This window comes from Chelmon rostratus, chromosome 4 (genome assembly GCF_017976325.1).
Source record: "Chelmon rostratus isolate fCheRos1 chromosome 4, fCheRos1.pri, whole genome shotgun sequence".
In the NCBI taxonomy this organism is placed as follows: Eukaryota; Metazoa; Chordata; class Actinopteri; order Chaetodontiformes; family Chaetodontidae; genus Chelmon; species Chelmon rostratus.
The window spans coordinates 23,866,971-23,889,454 of NC_055661.1; the positions used below are offsets into that span (position 1 = coordinate 23,866,971).

The window sequence follows — 22,484 nt, forward strand, 5'->3', positions numbered from 1 at the left end:
GGCTCTGGTCGGGGCTGGTGACATTTCATACATGCATGCTTCAGCTGGAACTATGGAGCCCTTTGATGCTGTTTATGCTGTTTGGACTAAGATTTATTACTGGTGATGATTGTAATACTCATCATCGTGAGTTGTAAGCCAAGGACGAATGGCCCTCTCTCTCTGTAAGGTATGATTTATTTATCTATTAGATCCTTACTGTTTTTTTAACCCCTTACATTACTTCTTTCCTGTCTTTTAATGTGAGCCCTTATCGATCATGCTCGCATGACTAGATTACATAGCAGGTAGCGGCTGCTTTTGCTGCACTTTGAAAATCCATTTTTTCTCATTGTGCTCCTGCAACCTGGACTGACCTGCAGAACGATTGAAAACTTACCCCATTTTTATCTTTAAATTAAAAAATTAAAGAAATTAAAGTTTTTAATCTCATAATTTTTCACTTCCTGCTGATCTTGTTTTAGTTGATTCATGCCTGAATTTTGAATTGCTTTATATAGTCCTAAGGTTTTATTGTTTTACTGATCTGGCTTTTTATTATTTGTACTTTTTATTTCCAAACTATGTTAAAAATATATTAGGCATTACAATTATTAAATGATATCATGATGTCACTAAAACTGCTAATGATATGATATGATAAACTGACTGAATCAACTGGGGAGCTGAGTCGTGACATGAGTCCTCTGGCCACTGGTTGGCATTTATTCCCCAACATCCATTCACTGGGGAGGGTATGAGCAGTCAGAAAACCTGCACAGGCATCTAGACTTTACTGCAGTCCAAATGCTTCACATGTCATTCTTAATAATAATAATAGTAATAATAATAAACTATATTTGTCTCATACAAGAATTGAAGCTCAGAATTCTCACAGCAAAGAAATTATAGGCATCAAGTGCTTCACATAAAAAAAGACAAAGAATTAACATTAACTAATAATGTAAAATAGGATGGAGAATAAAACATATTTAATCACAATAGTAAAAATAAGATAGTAGGCACAGTGTCCACACATGAGGTGGGCGAGTTGCGCTCAGTGACAGTCTTGAAGAGCTCAGTTAATACCACATAATTTTGCCATGGTGGCATATTTTTACTGGGTTTGCTGAGGTCATCTGTGTTTACATCAACAGCAATGCTCGCTTGATAAAGTCTGTTATGAAAGAATGATGCAAGTTCTTCACAGTTGGATGCAGAGCAGGTGGGGGCAGAGTTGAATCAGTGGTCAATAGTAGAGAATGATATTCTACAGTTTCCAGCATTCTCCTTAATAATCTTTGAAAAGCAATAATTTCTTGCCAGATTTGTAGTTATGGCTTGGCTTCTTTGTATATATTCTGATGAAGTGTGAGTCCACTTTTCCTCCATTTTCTGTCAGCTGCTGAACAAATTTTCCTTCCTCTCATTAACACCATTGTTGTTTAACCATGGGGAGATTCTGTCAGTCTGCCTGTTTTTAAGTTTTTCAGTAAGATATGATGTACCTTCACCCAGGTCAATATCATTACACACAAACTGAGTAGAAAAAATGGCTGCAATGTGTCCTCCTTTCCTGTTTTGTCTGACTGACTGATAAAAGTTGTAATTTGGAGGATAAGCCTCTATCAGTGTTGCCACACCAGTGTGATGTTCAACCATTTCTCAACTAGAAACATCAAATGCAAATTCCTTTCAATTATGGGATCATTAACTTTTTTTTATATGATGGGTTAACAGGAAAGATGTAATGCTTCCCACTTCATGACCGCCTAAGATACAGATACGATAAGATAAAATGTATTAATCCCCAGCTGGGGAAATTTGGTGTCACAGGCAGCATCAGTAGAAATGGCAATAGTGAGACAACGGAAAGTAAAAAATATAAAATAAAAAGTTAACTATATGTACATTTTATACAAAAAAATAAAAAAATATTACCAATGGAAAGTAGTGAGAAATATTGAAACATTGCACAAGGATTGAAAAAAAATGCATATGGTTGGTTAATACAACCAGCTGATGAGAACATCTGACGTCATAAATGGACAGCCACAGACAATGACAGCAAAGAAATTGTGAGTAAGCATGCATGAGAGGAGTGAATGCAGGATGGCGTGAGGCGTAAGCTAAAATGATAGCCTTCCTGGCTAACTTTCACTGGAGCTTATTTCAAACTCAAACAAGTTCAAACTGGTTCAAAGTCCCTCCCCTGCAATACTGTTTAGCTGACTAGGTGATAAGCGACAGCTCAGTTCATATGAGCTTAGGGGCTGTTTAACATCTGACTGCAGCTGCATACGACCTGCAATCAGCTTGCTGGAGAAGGTGAGAGCAGTCTTTCGGATCTCAACAATAGGAGTATTGTAGTTCAACATAACAACAAAGTGACCTATTTTTGTGCCCCTTGGACAAATGGGATACTTGATATGCAGGAATACACATTCTGCAAGCTGATTTACTCAGCTCAAACTTTTGGAAGTATTCCTATGAGATTTAAACAATTGAATGATATGAGATGTTTGATATTACTGTGCTAATAATAGTGTTACCTGTTCTGTCATAAATGCTTAAAACATGATGAAAAGAACTCTTTTTTTCTGTGCTAGAGCGTAGAAGTGAAGAGGCACTCTGTTCACTCTGTACATTTAATTTGTCCATCTTGTCTATTAAAGTAGCCTAACACTTTAATGCTGCTGCATGCTGTAGTGTTATTCTGAGCATCCATTAGTGCTAAAGTGTTCCTCTGCAACAAGCTGTCCTTCATGAAACAGGGTGGATTATTAACAGAAATTATAGTTATATACAGGGTTTTGTTTAGCAAGCCTTTAAAATATAAAGTCATAAAGTATGGAGGCACTGCTGGAAGGACTGTCATAAACTCCTAGTGTTAAGAACATGTGGTCATATTTACAGAGCTTATTACTGTAGATGTTGTAATGGCAATGTAAGTAGTTTGGATCTATGTATGGTAATATCAGTGGGCTGGTCCAGTACTTTGGGTCATGTTCTCCACCGGATGAATTCTGCTGACTGGGGACATTTTATTTAGTGTCACTATAAGGCTGGCATGTATGTGCTTCAGAGTGGAATTGGATGGATTGCTGTGAAACTTGCTGTGTATATTTAAAAGTACACTATGTACGAATGTGACGCAATGTACATGCATTCATAGCTTTGCATTGCCAATGTGTGGATGGATTGTAACATAACTGACTGCAGTTCACTTAGAGTAACAGCTACCAGCTACCATCAATGAAAACAACGATTTCCAGTTCCACAGTTCCTTTGAGATCCCTAGAGGGTATTCCAATGACTTTAAACATTATTTTACATTTCTTGTAGCTCCACCAGGTCTCTTTGTTCACTTAGCATGTTTTCTCAAGATGGAAATTACTTGTCAAATAAAAGTGACTAATGGGCAAGGGCGTGGTCGACATGAACAGTGGCTGTCATAGTATGTGCATGCCAACTAACCATAATGTATATTTCCATTGCTTTAATTTAAGACATTTAATATACTCGTAGGTGTGTGTTGTCCAAAACTATGTTTAGTAACGTACGAGAGCCACAAGATGCCAGTAGCTACATTTCAAATGCAGTATGGGAACCTTGCACATCAACAAGTTTCCCACAACATGTACCTGCAAATGTTTAATAATAAAAGCCTTAAGATATTTAAGATATGAAGGGTTTCTGTCCACTGAAACACTACAGGGCTTTTAATTTAACACTGATCGAGGAAGTGTTGAGTTTGCATTAACAGCGTAATACAGTAACTTTCAAAGGTCAAACAGCTGCAGATCAAAATGAGGCTTTGTACTAAAATATGATAAATTGTACTTATGAAACAGAGGTAATTAAAAGGACAAATAAATAAAGGCCTGTCTCTAATACAAGCCTGCTTAAAATAAAGGCCTGTTACTTTAGGCAAAGAAAGGCCCCGGTCACTATTTGTGACAATACAGTATGCAGGAAAAGACCTTGACAAATACTGGATGGAGTGGCACAAAATTTTATACAGCATTCATGGTTCACTGATGATTGTCCTAGTAACTATAGCGCCACCATTAGCTAATTGGCAAACTGTAGCATGCAAACATGTTAAAATAACATGCCGACTATTACCTGCTAAACATTACCAAGTTAGCATTGTGTCTGTCACTGCTACCATTTAGCTCAACCTAATGTTGTAAGCTAAGAACAGCCTCACAGAGCCACTAACATGGATGCAGACTCTTTTCAGACAAGACACATTTCTGACTCTTTCTGTCCCTCCCTACAAGAGTGCTCAGCAATGGTTCGACGTGTGGCAGTGGTTGGAGCAGGCAGTTCTGGACTGGCCTGTATCAAGATCTGTGTTGAGGAGGGCCTGGAGCCCGTCTGCTTTGAAAGCAGTACTGATATTGGCGGCCTGTGGAAATTTAAGGTGAGTTGGGCCACTATTTTAGAGAGTATTCAAAAAAATGAATCTTGTTCCCAGTTCAGGATTTGTCTTATAATGCTGTATGGCCAAAGTGCCTTCCTCCTCAACTACAATAAGCTATGATATATGAATGATGGTCACTTTTGATTAAACAGTTAAATCATCTATCAGCTCTATTTCTTGTTTTCCTTTTTGTCCACAGGAGTCACCTGAGCCAGAGCGATCCAGCATCTATCGCTCCTTGGTGGTCAACACCTCCAAAGAGATGATGTGCTTCAGTGATTTTCCCATGCCAGCCAACTATCCAAACTACATGCACAACTCCCAGCTGCTGCAGTACTTCAGGCTCTACGCTGAGCACTTTGACCTGCTCAGATACATCAATTTCCAGGTCATTCCAGTTTTATCATGACAGGAGCATCATGGTCTTTTCAAAAGTTTCTACAATCTGCTCACACAATTTACTAATGTGCGTGTATGTGTTTGTGTGAATGTGGACATGCTGCAGACCACAGTAAGGAGTGTCACACAAAGGCCAGATTTCTCTCTGTCCGGTCAATGGGACATAGTGACCACTAACAGAGATGGAAAGGAAGAGAGACACATCTTTGATGCAGTTCTGGTGTGTTCAGGCCACTACACCCGTCCAGCCTTCCCCCTGTCAGACTTTCCTGGTCTGTGGACAAATAAATCAAATTTTTCAGACATTAATTAATGAACTCTAGTGGGTTGATGTCCTTTACATCTGTACATTCTTGCAAGAAACTCTTATTTTCTTTTGATCTAAAGCACATGTTTCTCTGCAGGACATGAGAGGTTTTCTGGCAAGTGTTCTCACAGCTGGGAATATAAAGATGCAGACGCCTACAGAGGGAAGCGGGTGGTGGTGGTCGGTATTGGCAATTCTGGTGGAGATATTGCAGTTGAGATTAGTAGATCTGCGGAGAAGGTAAGACAGAAGAATAGAAAAGCTTCATTGTTGCTTGGCCAAAACTCACGGGACCTTAGAGAAATGACAAAAATGTGTGCTTTCAGCCGATCCATTGATTCACACAAGTGTAACTTCTTGCTACCTCATCTTGGCTGCTCTTCCCAACACACTTCACAGGAGTCGACTCTTTGGAGCAATTTATTCTGAGACAATGGGAAATAAGTACAACCACAGCTCAGCATAGGTAGTTGGTCAGTGTTCGTTTGGCTCAAGTAGAAAGTTAACGAACGCTTTTAGAGTAAAAGATCAATGCAACCACACGTTCTACTAGCCTCTCTTTCAGAGTTAATATCAACAGTGAATTCCTGATTATTTTTACACATTACATAAAACATAAATTACTTTTATTCCTTAATTTCTGTAGGACTGGACCAGAGACTAACTTACCCACAATGCAGGATCTCCATTCTGCTATGGATCAACCACAATGCACTCCTTATAATACAAAACTTATTGAGATTTGATATTAACAAAGTAAAATACACAGTAGCGCTGTGGCTGGCAGTCTCAAGTTTAACATGAATTTAACTATGTTATTTATTTACTCTGTTACACAAGCATCAGTTTGTTATTTGTTAATGTGTTTTACTTTTAATGTGCAATGAGTTTTAAATGTTTTAAAAGGTTTGTGAGCTTCTTACTCTCTGACAGACATTTCTCAGCACACGCCATGGGGCCTGGGTGATCAGCAGGATGTCCAGTAATGGCCTTCCCGTGGACATGACATCTATCACCAGGCTCAACGACATCCTCCAACTGCTTCTACCCGCCACGCTGGTCAACTGGGCAGTAGAGAGAGCACTGAACCAAAAATGTGACCACAGTTTGTACGGCCTGAAGCCGAAACACAGGTGACACAATGTGACCTGGATAACATCTGTTCTTGTTTGCCTCATGATGCCAGGCCACCGGGGTTTACTGTGCACTTCTGTCAAACAGCTTCAGACATCTCTTTTTTTATGTCAGTGTTTGCTTCGTTCATTCTACTCTGTGATTCATCTTTAAAGCCCCAATTCCCATTTTATGACCACCTAGATTACAGTTGTAGCGTTGTCATCTGTAAATGATTAGTGAAATGCTGGGCGGCGCAGCGACTGACCTCCAATGTTTACCGTGTATTGGATTTTCTGGATGGGTTTGCCCAGAGTTTCTCTTGCAAAAGACACGTGCGTTGCACCTGCCATTGCCCTTACACTTCTTTGCTTATTAGTCTGTTGACACATTTCCCCACAATACCAAAAAAATAATCATTTAGTGCACTTGTCAACTGATCACAATTTAAAATTAAAAACGTATTTCACTGTTTTAACATGCCCACAATGAGATTGCTAACATAAACCAAAGTACTTTGGCCTAGTGATAATGCCAAATTAGAAGTCACGAGATCATCAATAACGTATACCACAGTTATTGAGATATTTTAGTCGGGACCAAAGTTGGACAGACTGTCCTTGTTAACCCTTGAAGAAGCCGGTCACTGCCCTATGCGCTTCAGGGAGGTGTTCAATGCGAGCAGCTCTCCAGCCATTCCCTTTTTTTTCTACCTATGGTTGATGTTAACCATAACAAACGTAAATGTAAAAAAATTGACTACTTGAGCAGTAACTTGAGCAGACTACACATAGCCTACATATGAAAGCTTAATTGATACTTAGGTTGTTTTCAACTTTTACTATTTTGGTATTTCCCACTGCTTTGCTATATTGCGATTTTTAAAGGACCCCACTTTTTGTTTTTGTATAATCTAGTGTAATTCAGCGAACAGGTCAATTTGCAACTGCATCCTTAATTCTTTGCATGCAGGCAGTGATTATGTTCAACATGTACTATGATGTGGTAAATGTAATGCATGGCTTCCACCACCAGGCGGTGCCTTTGAGGAAGTCTAGCAAGAGTTGAAGCAGAAGTAGTGGAGGCAGAACGATTCCTTTTAAGATAAGCTAAAACTTTATTCACCCCACGCTAGGAAAATTAAGATGTTACAGACAGCAAGAATAAAAGAGAGACATAGACAAAGAACAGAAAAGGAAACAATAAAATAAACAATACTACATAATATGCAAGAGTTAAACCACAACCCAGCTTCTTTTTGAGTGCCCAGCTACAATATAAACATAGTACAAAACATTTTTAAATTAAATGCCTTTTGCTTGTTTTAGAACTTTATGGCTATTATTTTATTTTCAATATCTTATGAGACCCCATAGTGTGTTATAGGAGATGAGAGTCCCAAAACAGAAATATTCAGCAACAGTGATGACACATTCTGGGATGTGACATTGCTGCAAGCATGGTGTCATCTGTGCAGACAGTTAGCTAATACTATGGTGTAATGTTGAATGTGACTGTGGAGCGAGATAGGTTTGGTTGATCATTTCCTGTCTTTCCCAGACTCCTGGACAGGAAGCCTTTGCTCAATGATGACCTTCCTCGTCAAATCCTCCAAGGAGCGCTAGTAATGAAGCCCAACCTGAAAGGCTTCAGGGACTCTGGAGTCATATTTGAAGATGGCACTGTGGAGGAGAACATTGATGCTGTGGTCTTCTGCACAGGTTACAATAGAGACTTCCCATTTCTGCCCCTAGCTCTGTCTGAGGGGCCTCACGGAGAGCTGACATTGTACAAGTAAGTACAGTATGTGGTGGTTAGAATTTTTTCACTGAGATATGTGGTACAAGAATGAGAGCTTTCCATTTGTGATTGAATAAAAGAGCATTTGAGAGGCGTAGGCCAGATTCAAGCACTTTTTTACAAAAATAATAGAAGAAAAACACATACAAGAGGGGAAACGGTGCCACCTGATGGCTACAGTAATACAGTTGGGTGGGGATGGATTTTTCAATTCAATTTTATTTATATAGGGCCAAATCACAACCAAGGTTGTCTCAGGACACTTTACATATAGAGCAGGTACAGACCAAACTCTTTATCTACAGAAACCAAACAATTCCCTCATAAGCAAGCACTTGGCGACCGTGGTGAGGAAAAACTTCCTTTTAGGAGGCAGAAACCTCAAGCAGAACCAGGCTCTGGGTGGGTGGCCATCTGCTTTGACCGGTTGGGTGGGGTTGAGGGAGAAAGAGAGTCGGGGTTTGACAAAAATCACAGTTGGGTTTTTTTTTTTCAAATTTCAGGAGGCTGTTTCCTCCTTCTCTTTTACAACCCACACTGGCCGTCATGGGTCTTTTCCAGGCAAAAGGACCGATCATGCCCGTTGTGGAAATGCAGGCGCGGTGGGCTGTTAAGGTTTTTGCCGGTAAACAGTTGTGAGCTTTCCATGTTTGCACGCAGACATACTCAGGGTTAAGCAGCCAGACGTGTCAGTCGGTGTGTTTTTATCTTCAAGGTCTGAGCCATCTTCCATGTGAGAAGAAAATGCTGGAGGTCACTGAGTCTGATATGAGGAGAAACATGAAAAGGTAAATCTTTTTATCTTCACATTGATAATTTTTACATGGACAGGCAGATTATTAATGCTCTTCATGTAGAAAGCAGAATACCGGTTCAAATATGTCTTGTTTTCTTAGCTATCCTAGCCAGCAAGAGGCTGCTCTCCAAATAGATTACATCCCCTACCTGGATTTCATGGCTGGGGAGGTGAGTTCAGCTTTATATAAGACTGTGTATTTGTATTTACAAGACACACACATCATAAAGGTCCTCTACTCACAGGTCGGGGTTCGACCAAACCTCCTGAGACTACTACTGAGTGATCCTGTCCTCTGGGCGAAGGTCTTCTTTGGTCCCTGCACTCCATATCAGTATCGTCTCACCGGGCCTGGAAAGTGGGCTGGAGCGCGTCAGGCTATCCTCACCCAGTGGGAGCGGGTGGTTCGGCCTTTCAGAACCAGAGCAGTACCAGAACCAGAGAGGAGGTCTTTCTTCTGTTCGGCCTGGCTGCTCTTATTTTGGGGAACTGTGATAACAGCTGTGCTTCTGTCTAAAAATGTGTTTGTTCCAGTGCTGCAGGGTACGACTCAGATTATGGACAGATGCAAGATTTTCCTCAAGGACCCCTGGTTCACTGGTTTACCACAGTAACATAACACACGCACATACGTAAGAGGTCTGAGAAGTCATGCACATTACATTCAGCCTCCCTTTTGATGTGATGCACAAATGCTGCACGTGTCATAATATGGGATTATAAAATTGTGAAATTAGTTTCCTCTCTTCTAACAGGTGTGTCAGTTTCAAAGGTCGGAACAAACTGCACACCACCATTAAGCATGCAGGAAATCCAAAATTGAAATCATGGTTTAACATGACACACACAGTCATAAACCTTGGTCAGGAAGAACATTATCAACAGTCACATGGTTCAAACAAAACCATAATGTTCTCATACGGAATCTAAGTTCAAGGTAACTAAACTTGTGTTACACATCATAAGTTTAATTACCAGAACCACTGAGACTCCACACTGGGGAGAAGAGCGATAGGTAGTATTCTGTCGGTGACGAGGATTATTATTATTATTATTATTATCAAAATAACTTCATTTATTTAAGTCTATGTTAACTTTCTCTCTGTCCTTTTAACTTGTGGAAGTGTTTGTCGAATGGGCTTCAGTTCGTAACATGGTTGTGTTTTTACTTATTTAAGTTTATTATCATTTTATTAAAAAAAAACTTTATCTGATTAGTTGCACAGGGTTAGATGAGACGATTCTTACCACTGTCATGTCTGTATGAGTGATACGTAGCAGGAGACGGCAGCTGATTAGCTTATCTTAGCATTAAGACTTGAAACAGGGGGAACAGCTAGCCTGCCTCTGTACAAAGGCAACAGAACCCATCTAAAGCTAACTAATTTACACCTTGTGTGTTCTTTGTTTCATCCATCGCAAACAGAAGTGCAAGAAGCAAATCCAGGCGCAACATACAGGTTTTCTCTTTTGACTCGTGCAGCAACTGGTTTCTGACTCCGGCAAAAACATGCAACTGCAGTACAACAAAGGGCAATTGCTTGAATCTAACCTGTGCATCTAACACTTTGATTTTAAAATTAGGAATTTCTTATTCTTATTTTTTATTTTGATTCTGCTGCATGAAATGTCTCTTAACAAATAGCCAATAAAGTTTGAGACTGTGACACCTGGTGGTTAATATGCTGTTGAATTTAAAGAGTTTACACAGACACACACTGCTTCATTAAAGGCTTGATCATGTGTTTAAATCGTTCATCTTGAGAGACTGAATATGCAGACCTCCACTTTACATTGAAGGGATACTCAGAACACTAAGACAGCAGACCAAAGTTGCAAATTGTGGTGTAGTTGATCATGTTGTTTTCATGACTGTACCGACACTATCCGCTATTTTCAAATGTAACAATGAATTTAAAACACAGCCTATTAATAATGAACAGGATACGTGTGCTTTGTATTCACCATTAATCCTTTCCATCTTTTCTCAGCATATAAAAAAGAGATACATTTTCTTTATCTCAGATCTAAATAGTACTTTGAGACACACATCTGTGGAGGAATTAGCCTGCCAGCCAGACAAAAAGGAAAAAATCCCAGCCTAGAGGAGCCTGCAGCTCCATGAAACAGGCTTTCCTCAGCTCCAGAGAGAGTCATTAAAAAGTACAGTCGGCAGATGGATGACAAGGCTCCTGATGTAAAAGGGGAGTTTGATCTCACGAAGATGCTGTTCAGCATCCATCAGCGAACACCTGAGGAGCCCCAGCTTCCCACATCACCTGTGGAGCCTCAGCCATCAGCAACACTGGAACCAGTTCCGGTTGCACAACATCTGGAACACAGCCTGCGGTGACACCAGAACCAGATCTGACTGTGACATTCACAAGGAATCACAACCTCCTGTGACACCCAAATCACATCCCATAGACCACATATGTCAAACCGATTCCATAAAGGGCCGTGTGGCTGCAAGTCTTCGTTCCAGCCAACGAGGAGCACAGCAGGCCAACCAATCAACATCAAGGGACCACTTAGTTATCAGACTGAGATCAGCTGATTATTTGATTCCAGCCTGGTGTGCTCCTCCTTGGTTGGAAAGAAAACCTGCAGCCAAACGGCCCTTTCTGGAATCAGTTTGACATGCCTGCCATAGACACTCCTGAACCACAGCAGGATGCTGATGTGAAAACCAGCGATGAGATGGAGGTTTACCTTGAGAAGTCCCAGCAGGGTCTGATTCAGTTGGCTGGGCTGGAGCTACATTGGCTCCTGGATGAGAAAGATGTGAGGATATCCAACCTCGTGAGAGAAAAGGTCGGTGAAGTAGAGCAGCTGAAAGAACTGCACAAAGATCAAACAGCAAACCACAAGATGGCGCTCCTCCTGAGACAGAAAGAAATGCTGTCCTTGAAATGAAAAACACTAGAGGAAGCTCTCTAACTGAAAAAGAGAAGCAGGAGGAGGAAGAGACGTGAGGAAACCTCCAGAGTGAAGGCTGCACTGGCTCAGGTGGACGAGGACCTGGAGAACAGGAGACACCAGTCGGAGGTGGACAGGTCCCGAGCAGTTGAAACCTCCAGGATGAAGGCAGCACTGAGCCTGGCACAGGAGGACATGGACGATGAGACACACAGGATGCTGGATGGTAAGTCCTGGCTCCTGGAATCAATCAGAACCATCAAGAGGGGAGTGAGGGATGAAGAACCTGTGACATCCTCTGCCACATCTGTTCAACCAGAACCCAGAACCCTGTCAACGCCCTTCCCCACACTCCCGAACCACACCTCACCCCCACCCCTAATTCTAACCCTGAAAAAGAATACCCTTAATATTAAATTTATAACCAGAAGCTTCATAATATCAAACAAAATATCCAAAACCATTGAAGAAAGCATGTCAGAAGCTTTGGTTGTTATTGTTTTGTATTTGTTTTTGTCGTATTTTCCTGTTTTCCATCTGTTGTTGTAATTTTCACCATGTTGGTGTTGCTCCAAGACCATCATTCATGTCGATTTGATATCATATTTTTGCAACTCAGCGAGAAAGACCAGAAGCGTGGGGGAAGTTAGCGTGTCTAACACGTGGTTAACGTTGTGAAAGGGTCTGTATTGCCAAAACATGATCTTTTCCGCAAACTAATCACGTAGATTTGATGTCTAAATGTAACCAAACTGACAATAAAGAAACCTGAAATTAATAAGTGAGCTTAGTCTAACAATGATCTAACATTAAGTTCCACAGAGGACACAAACCTCAGTCTTCCCTCTTAAATTCCTGTGTTTGACCCATCCATCCATCTGCTTTGCATGTTGCTATGATGTCCCTGGAGCAACATTAATTATAATGTTGGAGGGACAAAACCAACATGGCGACATCAGATAAACCCAGTTAAAATGTTTATCTTTCTCCTGCCCAGTCATGTACATTTTTCTGTGATTACGCGCTGGAGTTAGACTTTGGAATTACAGGTTTGAAGTTTTGCCAGTAATCTTGCAGGACAGATTAATAATTCATCATATTCATCAAACTTTGATTTTGTTTAATTCTTCAACACGAGCTGCAAAGAAGTCTTGTGTGAGTGAATGATGCAAAATGACTACTTGTTCTATACTTCAGACTTTATGACTTGTGCCATGATTCAGTGGTTAAACTACTGGTGTATGTTTAAAATCAGAAACAAGTCTTTGCAATGGCTTTGGCAGACTTCTCGTTCATTTGATGAACTAATTATTATTTTCTAGACACGTCACAAAGGTGCAAAGCTGTTAAAAATCAACATGAATGAAAAAGTACGCCCTGCGCGCTCACTCCAAGACACGGCATTCATTCAAAATACAACGTTTTGATTCAAGGCAGTTCCTCGTCTCACTACTCTCATACAGCAGACTACTACTACACTAACAGACTGACAGGTTTTATGATGACAGGTGTGGTCCGCCATCCCGTCCGCCCAGTGCCTGCACCTCATTGGGTATTAAATGAAGGGAAGCTGTCAAGAGCACAGGATCATCCAGTCAGGCAACAATGTTCACAGTGTGACCTAATAAGATTTTACAATAGAAGGATTCTGAAGGGGGTACAGCTGCACCTACAAGGTAAGGTGATTGATCTCAGATTTCCTTGTGCTCAAATAGATATGCACCATATTACCATCTACACGTTAGTTTGCAGATGACGCTAATTCGTTTTGTGATTTTTAGTGTTTTATTTGGATGCTCAGACAGTTTAAAAACCCTTGTAAGTGTTGCCTATTTGAGCAGAGAGGCTCTCTTCACGTCCACATTTTGGGTTTTTGTTTTTCTGCATGTTCCTCATTCAATGTGATTCAATATCTGCTGATTTGTCAGTAACATCAACAGCAGTGGTGATGTTTGATTGATTATTTGTGTGAGATGAGATTCAGAATGGCTGTGGTGTGAAGTTTAGCAGCACTTTATTAAATTTCTTCATGTTTAAATAAAATTGCTTGCCAGTACATTTGTTATGAATAAGCTGAGAAGTTATTGCTAAAAGGAAAACTGTCCTGAGGTTATTAGATTACAGCTTGAGACCAGTTTCAAGCATTCCTTTTTATTTATTTAAGAAGAAGCTTTTATTTCTCTGTTAAACACAAACTGTGATCTTATGCTCTTTTTCACTCTCTTCATTTTAATTTCTAATTGATTGATGGTAGCAGTGCATATCAATAGAACATGCAAAAGCCAAGCAAGGTTCAACTTGTGATTCAGCTGGATTTGCGAGATCATGCGACGCAGCAGGTTAAAGCAAGGTTAGACCAAGTTCAAGAGCAGGTCAATCTGTATTGATCCATTCACATCTACAGGTTTTATTGTGGGTCCTGTCTTCAATCTCAACAGTTGGAAGTCAGCCAAAAGCAGATTTTGATAAAAGATACTGGCATCTTGCAGTTTATTGCTCCATCAGTGTTTGAAATATTCTGCCCAGTCAGGGAATGTCTGACTCATGTTGTAGGATTCATTAGGTCACTTGCACTCATGATGTTTTACAGGGTCATCTCATGAGAGGCAGTAAATAACGTCATCATGTAAACACACCTACACACTCGCGCGGCAAATGTGGTGTAATAAGTGTTGTAAAAGTGAGACAAACACAGCTCCAAGGTTTAGTGAGGGCGGGTGTGAGTGGCCGATTTTCTTTTGGCTGCTGCTGGAAACCTGCAATAAACAGTGCAGTGTTCTTGAAAGCAAATAACAATCAAGGGATTTAGAAATGTAGCTTGGTCCTAGTCCAGTAAGGGCTTTGTCTACGAGGAGGTGGACCTTAAAATCAGTTCTGAATGTTACAGGAAGGCAGAGCAGCTGGAACTGCACTAATGTGATCTCTCCTCTTGGTTCTGGTCACTAGCCGAGCTGCAGAGTTTTTAATGAGCTGAAGTCTTTTTGTCACCTTGTGATGTGGGACTTGAAGGTTAGAATTTGAATCTCGGACTAACACCAAGACTTGACATCTCCTGCCATGGCCCTGCCTGACATCCGCTGCAGCTTCTATTAACATCAGTTATACTACCATTATTAGATCCACAGTGTATGGTGTACATAGACTGTCTGCTACTAATATGTACATACATTACATGCAGAAATATCACAAATGTATGTAATATGCCATATATACTTTATATAGCTACAAGTCTATTATTAGAGCTGTCACTGTTACTCTGATTGCATCTCTGTCCACGTCCGACCCCTTACCCCTCTCTGCCTCTCTCTGTCTCTCTCAGAGGCAGATGGCCACCTACCCAACAACAGGATCTGCTTGAGGTCTCTGCCTGTTAAAAGGAAGATTTTTCTCTCCAATGTCGCCAAGTGCTTGCTCATGAGGCAATTGTTGAGTCTGGTCTGTGTCAGCTCTATATGGGCAGTGTCCTGAGACCACTTTGGTTGTGTTTTGGCGCTATATAAATAAAAGTGAACTGAATTGAATAGAACTGAATTGAATTCAAACCTCAGATTTAATCCAGGGAGTAAATTTCCCCAGATTATTAAACAGCATCTCTCTTTTTGTTTTGGGGCCAAGTAGCAGGATTTCAGTTTCGTCAAATTTAAGAAATTATTGCTCATCCAATTATTTATTGACAAAAGATAGTTAGTAATGATGTCAATAGCTGCATCATCATTCGTTTCAGCAGAGATGTACAGTTGTGTGTCATCTGCATAAGTAGTCTGAATTTGCTGACTATTTTAGTCAGTGGATTCTGTGACTGTGCCACCGGCTGTATGTCGGTATGTTTAAGGAAGCGGCATGGATTCTGTCTCATTTCTGATAGACACCTGAGTGATGATGTACGTGGTTACTGTTGTTCAAAATTTCACCGATTTAACTGAGCTTCAGTTTGGCAGCTTTAACTTACTCCTTGATTGGTGACAGTGCAAGAGAATGTGATGAAAAGCGTGAAGAGAGGTGTTGGTTCTTGTTGGTTGTTGATTTTAGCGCCTATCTGTGCATTCCTCAGCAGTTTATCCCATGGGTGAGGCATTCTGATGTCAACCATGTATTCAGGGCAAAGAGTCTGCTAAAAAAACAGTTTCTCCAGTGGCAGGCAAAAGACTTTTTTCAGGTGTGATTGACTTTCCTGGCCTCAACATAGTTTTTATTGTCACACCTATTGTCATTCAGCGTCAGTGGGTCATATCTGTTTTGCAGCGAGAGTTCAGGTGGTAGAGTGAGCATCGGTGCCCTCTTATTTAATTTCTTGCTGGATTTGCCTTTACGGCAGATGACATTAGATCGAGTCCAGGCTGGAGTCTTTGCTCTCAGTCGGGCTCCAGTGTTGTGCTAGTAAGAAGCATCATTAGGAAAGGCTAGCTTGGAAGCTTCAGCAGCTGATCCAGTGGCGTTAGGACACATCGGGGATGCTCTACAGCTGAAGTAATCTGTAATTTGTGTACAAAAGTCTGTCCATTTTCAGCAACATGTACAGAGACTGCTAAAGAGTCAATTAATTGCTCATTTCACGTATTTGATGCTGCATTGCAGTCTTTTCCAAACTGTGGAGGTTTCTCACAGTTTGTCCATATTGTCTCCATCCTCATCCAAGGTTTCCAGTCACAGACACAGCGAAAAAGGCTTGTGCTGTTTGGAGGTCACGCTTGCACAGTACCCAGAAATAATGAAAGCGATGAAAAATAAATGGTGCTAGCCTTCTGTTTCTTCCATTAATTTAAACCCCTGTGGTTTATAAGGATCCAGGATCAACTATCCAAATCTTATGGCAGAGAAAAACAAGGATATTTGCAACAGAATGTAATGTATGTATGTCACACCACAAAACAACACACACATTTCCTCTTCCACCTTTTTTCCAACACCAGTTCTGACCTCTATATCGGATCAGAGTCCTCATTGGTCGTTCGTCCTCTCCAGCATGGTTCAGAAGGTGGCCGTGATCGGTGCGGGGATTTCTGGTCTGACCAGCATCAAGGCCTGTTTGGATGAAGGTCTGGAGCCCACCTGCTTTGAGAGCAGCCATGACATTGGGGGTCTATGGAGATTTAAAGTGAGTATTAGATGGACAGTACAATTTGAGAAAGTACCAAGCACAATTAATCTCCTCTTTTGGTCACTTGAACTTCTGTGAGATTTACACTCATGTGCATCCAGTATCATATTAATGTATAGTAGTGCATATTCTCCAGTTGTTATCAAGAGTTTTATATAACAACTGGTGCTGAAGTTGATTTTTTGAGGCTCAACTTGCATTACAGTCACATGTGAGGTGAGTTATTAAGGTGCACTACTAAGTTAAAAAATCATTGTGTGTCTTACCATCTGTCCACTTTTGTCTGTCTGCAGGACGATCCAGAGCCTGGACGGGCCAACATCTATTTCTCTGTGATCATCAACAGCTCCAAAGAGAGGATGGCCTTCAGTGACTTCCCTCCTCCAGCTCATTTCCCCAACAACATGCACCACTCTGAGATGCTGCAGTATCTACGTCTCTACGCTCAAGCCTTCAAACTGCTGCAGCACATACGCTTCCAGGTTAGAGGTCAATATATAGACCATTCAAGCACAGCATTAAAACCACGGACAGGTGAAGCAATAACAGTGATCATCTCGTTACAATGCAATGTTCTGCTGGGAAACCATGGGGCATTCATGTGGACGTTATTTTGACATGTAGAACCTAACTAAACATTGTTGCAGGCCAGTACACCCCTTCATGGTAACGGTATTCCCTGATGTGGCAGTGGCCACAGTCAGCAGTATAATATGCCGTGCCGGACTGCAAAAATAGTTCCGAATGTTTTGAGGAACATGAAAAAGAAAACGTAAATCGTAAATCCGATCCAGCATCTGTGGGATGTGCAGAAAGAAGTCCGATCTGTAGAGTCACCACTTCGCAACTTACAGGATTTAAAGGATCTGTTTTCCGTTTTGGTGCCAGATACCACAGGACAGCTTCAGCGATCTTGTGTCCATGCCTCAATGGGTCAGAGCTGTTGGTGACGATACTATGATACACACTTAAGATTAAACTTATTTATACTAGTAGGTGTGTTCCAGTTCAGAAGCCTCATCATCCAAAGGACGCTCCACCAATGATTTGAACAATCGAATGGCAATATTAATGGAGGATGATCAACAATGTATGTGTGTGTGTGTCTCAGACGACCGTGGTCAGTGTGAAGCACAGGACAGATTTTGCTGCGACAGGCCAGTGGGAGGTGGAGACAGAGAACAGAGAGGGTCAGAGGGACACTCATGTTTTTGACGCCGTGCTGGTTTGTACCGGACACTTCACCCGACCTCACCTGCCACTCAAAGACTTCCCAGGTACCATGACATTGTCACACATACTACACATGAAAAAATTTGTGTCAGTGTAGGAGTTACCATCTCAACTCTAAACAAACTACACCTAGAATTGTTAAGTCTGTGAGTGTCTCAGTTTGTTTGTTCTTTGATTTCCTGTTTCAGGTATTGAGAGCTTTGAAGGCAGATATTTCCACAGCTGGGATTACCGCAACGCTGAGGGTCTGCAGGGGAAAAGAGTGGTGGTGATCGGGATTGGGAGTTCTGGAGGTGACATTTCTGTGGATATCAGTAGAGTTGCTGAGAAGGTATGGTGTATGCATATTAATGAGGCTTTCAACTGAATAGATGCTGAAATTTAAAAGAAAATAAGAACATTGATATTTACCCTCTCTTTGCTGGTCTCATATGCAGGTGTACCTCGCTACCCGGAGCGGAGCCTGGGTTGTGAGCCGTGTAGGAGAGGGGGGACTCCCAGTGGACATGTTAGGGACGTCCCGAAAGGATTTAATGCTGCAGAAGCTCTTCCCCTCATGGAGCGCCAGGATGTTGGAAAAGAAAGTGAACAAAGTATTTGATCATGGACTATATGGCCTGAAACCAAAACATGGGTAACAAAATCTCCTTTTAGTCACAATCATTTATGTCAGCTAATTAACCAATCTGTATTTGGCTCTATCATAAAAGGAGATTAGACAAAGTCAGCAACACCGACAGGTTCAACAGATAAGGGGGAGATTGGAGATTGCAGCAGCAAACAGATTTGGCACGACTGTAGCAGATGAGAACTGGCTGCCCTTCACATCTACGTTAATATGAATAGATGTTCCTGGTCACCTGGTAGCCAATCAGCTGATGCAACACCCTTCAATGGTGTGCCTGAAGAAGCTGCACTTTTTTCCCCTACACCATGTTTTTGTGTCGTTTGCATTTCAGTCTAGGGGCATTTCTGCCCCTTGTAATGTGCCGTGCAGACACTGCAGACAAGCGGCAGTTACTTAACAAATTTAAATTTAATTAATAAACATTACTATGAAATTACAAAGTTATTGAGATCATTTAGCATGCAGCACAGAGGCTCATAATACAAGACATGAGGGGTGTTAATGTTAATCGAAATATGGGCTAAAGACAACATTGTCTCAATTTGCTGCTAAGATAAGATAAGACTTTAGTGATCCCATGCCGGGGAAATTCACTCATTACAACAGCAAGAATAAACAGGAGAGGAAGAAAAAAGAACAAATAAACCATAAAAATATACAAAATAGAATCAACTATTGATGCTTTGTACATAATATACAAAAGAGTATGAAAAATGCTTATATTATATGATATGCATGGTGCAAACATAAGAAGCAAGACATGCATGCAGGTACACGGGGGCAGACTGGTGATAGCAAGATAGCCACAGGGGACAGCAGACAGTAGGGGAAGGTATACAAATTATGGCGTGCTGATAATGTCTGATAATGGTATGACATTTTGCCACTCCGTCCCCAAATCAAACGTTTTAAATTTCTCTTGGTTTAATGTGTATGTTCATGTTCCATTGCCTCTGGAGCGCTCCTTGAACCATATTCAGGGTTCACTCATGCAGCTCTGATGTTTTGTTGGCAGGATTTTCGCACAGAATGCTGTCGTGAGTGACGACCTTCCAGCTCGGATCATCTCAGGTCGGGTTCGGGTGAAACCAAATGTCAAAGAGTTCTGTGGTTCCAGTGTGGTCTTTGCCGACGGGAGCGTCATAGACAAGGTGTGTATTATCAGTATAGTAAAATTTATTCTAAACTTCACTGTGGCACAAACAAGACCTGAACCCAAAAGCCTGACACAGAGGCAGTGAGATAAGATTGAAAGTTCTTAGAAGATTTAAGCTAAAACCAGGAAAGGGTGAAAACCAGGAGATCAGTCAGAGAAGGCAAACCAGACAAGCGACAGGTGAATAATAATCAAACCGGGAAAAGGGCAGGCTTCAGACAGGCGGGATCAGGCAGCTAGAGCCGGTGAGGGCTGGTTAGCTCGGGAGAAGCAAACAGGACAATCTGGTGGGGTACGAGAGGACATGAGAAGCAGGTGAGTAAGCGAGCGGGGAAGGTCAGATTGACGGTGGGAAGATGGTTACTGTAGGACAGGAGGGAGTGACTTCATCTCAAATCACATGACAGAATGAATGTTATGACAATGTTATGACTTTTTTCAGCAAAATCAATATTGAATGGAATTTTGCAAGTAACGGTTATATCCAGTCATGGACGTGTGTGTCATTCAGGTGGATGTGGTGGTGTTTGCCACAGGGTACAACTACAGCTTCCCCTTCCTGCCCTCAGCTCTGCAGGATAAATGTGGTTACAGGCTGCGTCTCTACAAGCACGTGTTCCCTCCTGCATTGACCCGGCCTACGCTGGCCGTGGTGGGCTTTGTCCACGGCCTTGGATCCATCACCCCATTGGCTGAGATGCAGGCCCGCTGGGCTACGAGAGTGTTTAAAGGTAAACTTGAATCTTAGTTCAGTGATTTCATTTTAATTGTCTTTTTAACATATGTTTTTCACTGAATTATTAAATTCATTTTTTTTTATTTGTTAATTTTGGCATTTTAAATCTTCCATAGTTCTCAACGTTGATGGTTTGACTTTAATGAGACTGTTATTCCTTTTTTAACTCATCTATCCAAATTTTCCAAAGGTTTAACAGACTTGCCCTCTGAGGAAACAATGATACAGGAAATTGAGAAGGACACAGAAACCATGCATAAGAAGTAAGGAATTAAACTGATCCGCCAAATTCCCGTAAAACTGTCTACATCATACATTGCAGCATACTTATAAAGGCCGCTGCCATGAGAAAAGCATGACACTATTACATGTGACTGTAGGAAAACAATCATGTAACATCATGTTTCTGAGGACCTGGGTTCACTGCTCTTCATCAGCCTTGTCAGATACTGGAGCCATAAAATCTTAATTTAAGCAAAGAGGAAATAATTTCAAGAGAGAACTTTTTTTAAGCCAGTATTTATCTTCAGAACTGGGTTTTAATGAAGTTATGCATCAGCTTTTGACCACGATGGTGACTGACACTCATGACTGACGCTGTTCATCTCTTCTTGCTGCTCCGTCTCTTAGATATACCTGCTCTGAACGCACCCCCATCCAGGTGGACTACATCCCTTACCTGGACTCCCTGGCAGAGCAGGTGGGGGTTCGGCCAAACATATTACGGCTTTTGATGAAAGACCCCAAACTGGCACTGCATGTTTTTCTGGGTCCCTGCACTGCTTATCAGTACCGTCTGACAGGGCCGGGCCAGTGGGCTGGAGCCCGTCAGGCCATTCTCAGTCAGTGGGAGCGGGTGTTCCAGCCTTTCAGCACCAGAATGAAACCAGAACCAGAGACCAGACCTTCTTCTAAACGGAGCATTGTAGTGATTTTCTCAGGTGTAGCGCTACTGTGCTGCATCTACTACAATAATCACTGCCACACCTTCTCCTTTCCTCTCACATTCAGTTAATCTTAAAATGGTTTAGTGTTCAACCAACATGGCTAAACTATTTAAATCTTGTCAAAGCCTACAGGATGCTCAAAGTTCTCCTCTGTTGTGGTGCGCGCCAATCCCGTTAAACATTACGAGGAGACTGGCCTTTAAATCCAAGAAAGCTAAAGTCCTCCTTATTCGCTCTGAATACCCTCAAGACCAGGTTCTACCACCTCTGAGTTTGAATTGATCACAGTCTCAATGTTGTACACCTCAGGAGTTTTGTTTCATGCTGCTTCCCGTCTTACAAACATATCCAGCGCTGGGTTGCACCAGCGATGCATAAGTTCTCCCTTTCACTGCCAGTGTATCCCAGAGATTCTATTGGTCAGTGCATCGGGTCCTCTGAACATGCAAAATATAACCAGGTTACAACAAGGACATTACAGTTTCTACTATACCAAGTGCCAAGTGACATTTTTTCAGGAAATTTATGGAAATTATTAGTAGATTAGTAAATTATCAAATGACTGACTCATTAAATAAAGCTGCAGTCAGCTCTGATCAATGTTGTGTTATGCAGTATCAGTGAGGAACAACATGACATAACACATGCGACTGTAACTGGACTGAACTGACACCTTTCTTCTTGACTGGCCTACCTCTGACTTCTCATTTCAAATATCACTGCGCTGACAAAATAGTCCCATTACAACACAACCAATAGGACAAAAAAGCCCAAGTGCAAAACAGCAGGGACTTTGAAATACAGGAACTTGCAGGAACTTGCACAAAGGTAGCAACAAAACAATGAATAAGCTTCAGCTGAGCAGAGTGAGTTAATTTCTATGTAGGGTAATAATTAGCTCATGAAGTAAGTCTGTCAATGAACATGTTTCCCTGTTTACTGTG

The 22,484-nt window shown here is 41.4% G+C and overlaps 2 protein-coding genes across 2 annotated transcripts; both read left to right on the plus strand.

Moving 5' to 3' along the window:
- Positions 1 to 2,244: 2,244 nt before the first annotated feature.
- Positions 2,245 to 10,490, plus strand: LOC121604924 (dimethylaniline monooxygenase [N-oxide-forming] 2-like). The gene is made up of 11 exons (XM_041934558.1): positions 2,245 to 2,307; positions 4,266 to 4,408; positions 4,608 to 4,796; positions 4,914 to 5,079; positions 5,212 to 5,354; positions 6,048 to 6,247; positions 7,788 to 8,021; positions 8,531 to 8,652; positions 8,743 to 8,815; positions 8,924 to 8,993; positions 9,069 to 10,490. The coding sequence occupies exons 2-11, from the start codon at positions 4,277 to 4,279 to the stop codon at positions 9,435 to 9,437; spliced, it is 1,698 nt and encodes a 565-aa protein (XP_041790492.1). The 5' UTR covers positions 2,245 to 2,307; positions 4,266 to 4,276; the 3' UTR covers positions 9,438 to 10,490.
- A 6,215-nt stretch (positions 10,491 to 16,705) lies between these two features.
- On the plus strand, positions 16,706 to 18,711 carry LOC121605269 (flavin-containing monooxygenase 5-like). Its single transcript, XM_041935130.1, has 5 exons — positions 16,706 to 16,837; positions 17,134 to 17,322; positions 17,952 to 18,117; positions 18,262 to 18,404; positions 18,511 to 18,711. The coding sequence occupies exons 1-5, from the start codon at positions 16,706 to 16,708 to the stop codon at positions 18,709 to 18,711; spliced, it is 831 nt and encodes a 276-aa protein (XP_041791064.1).
- The last annotated feature ends 3,773 nt before the right edge of the window (positions 18,712 to 22,484 follow it).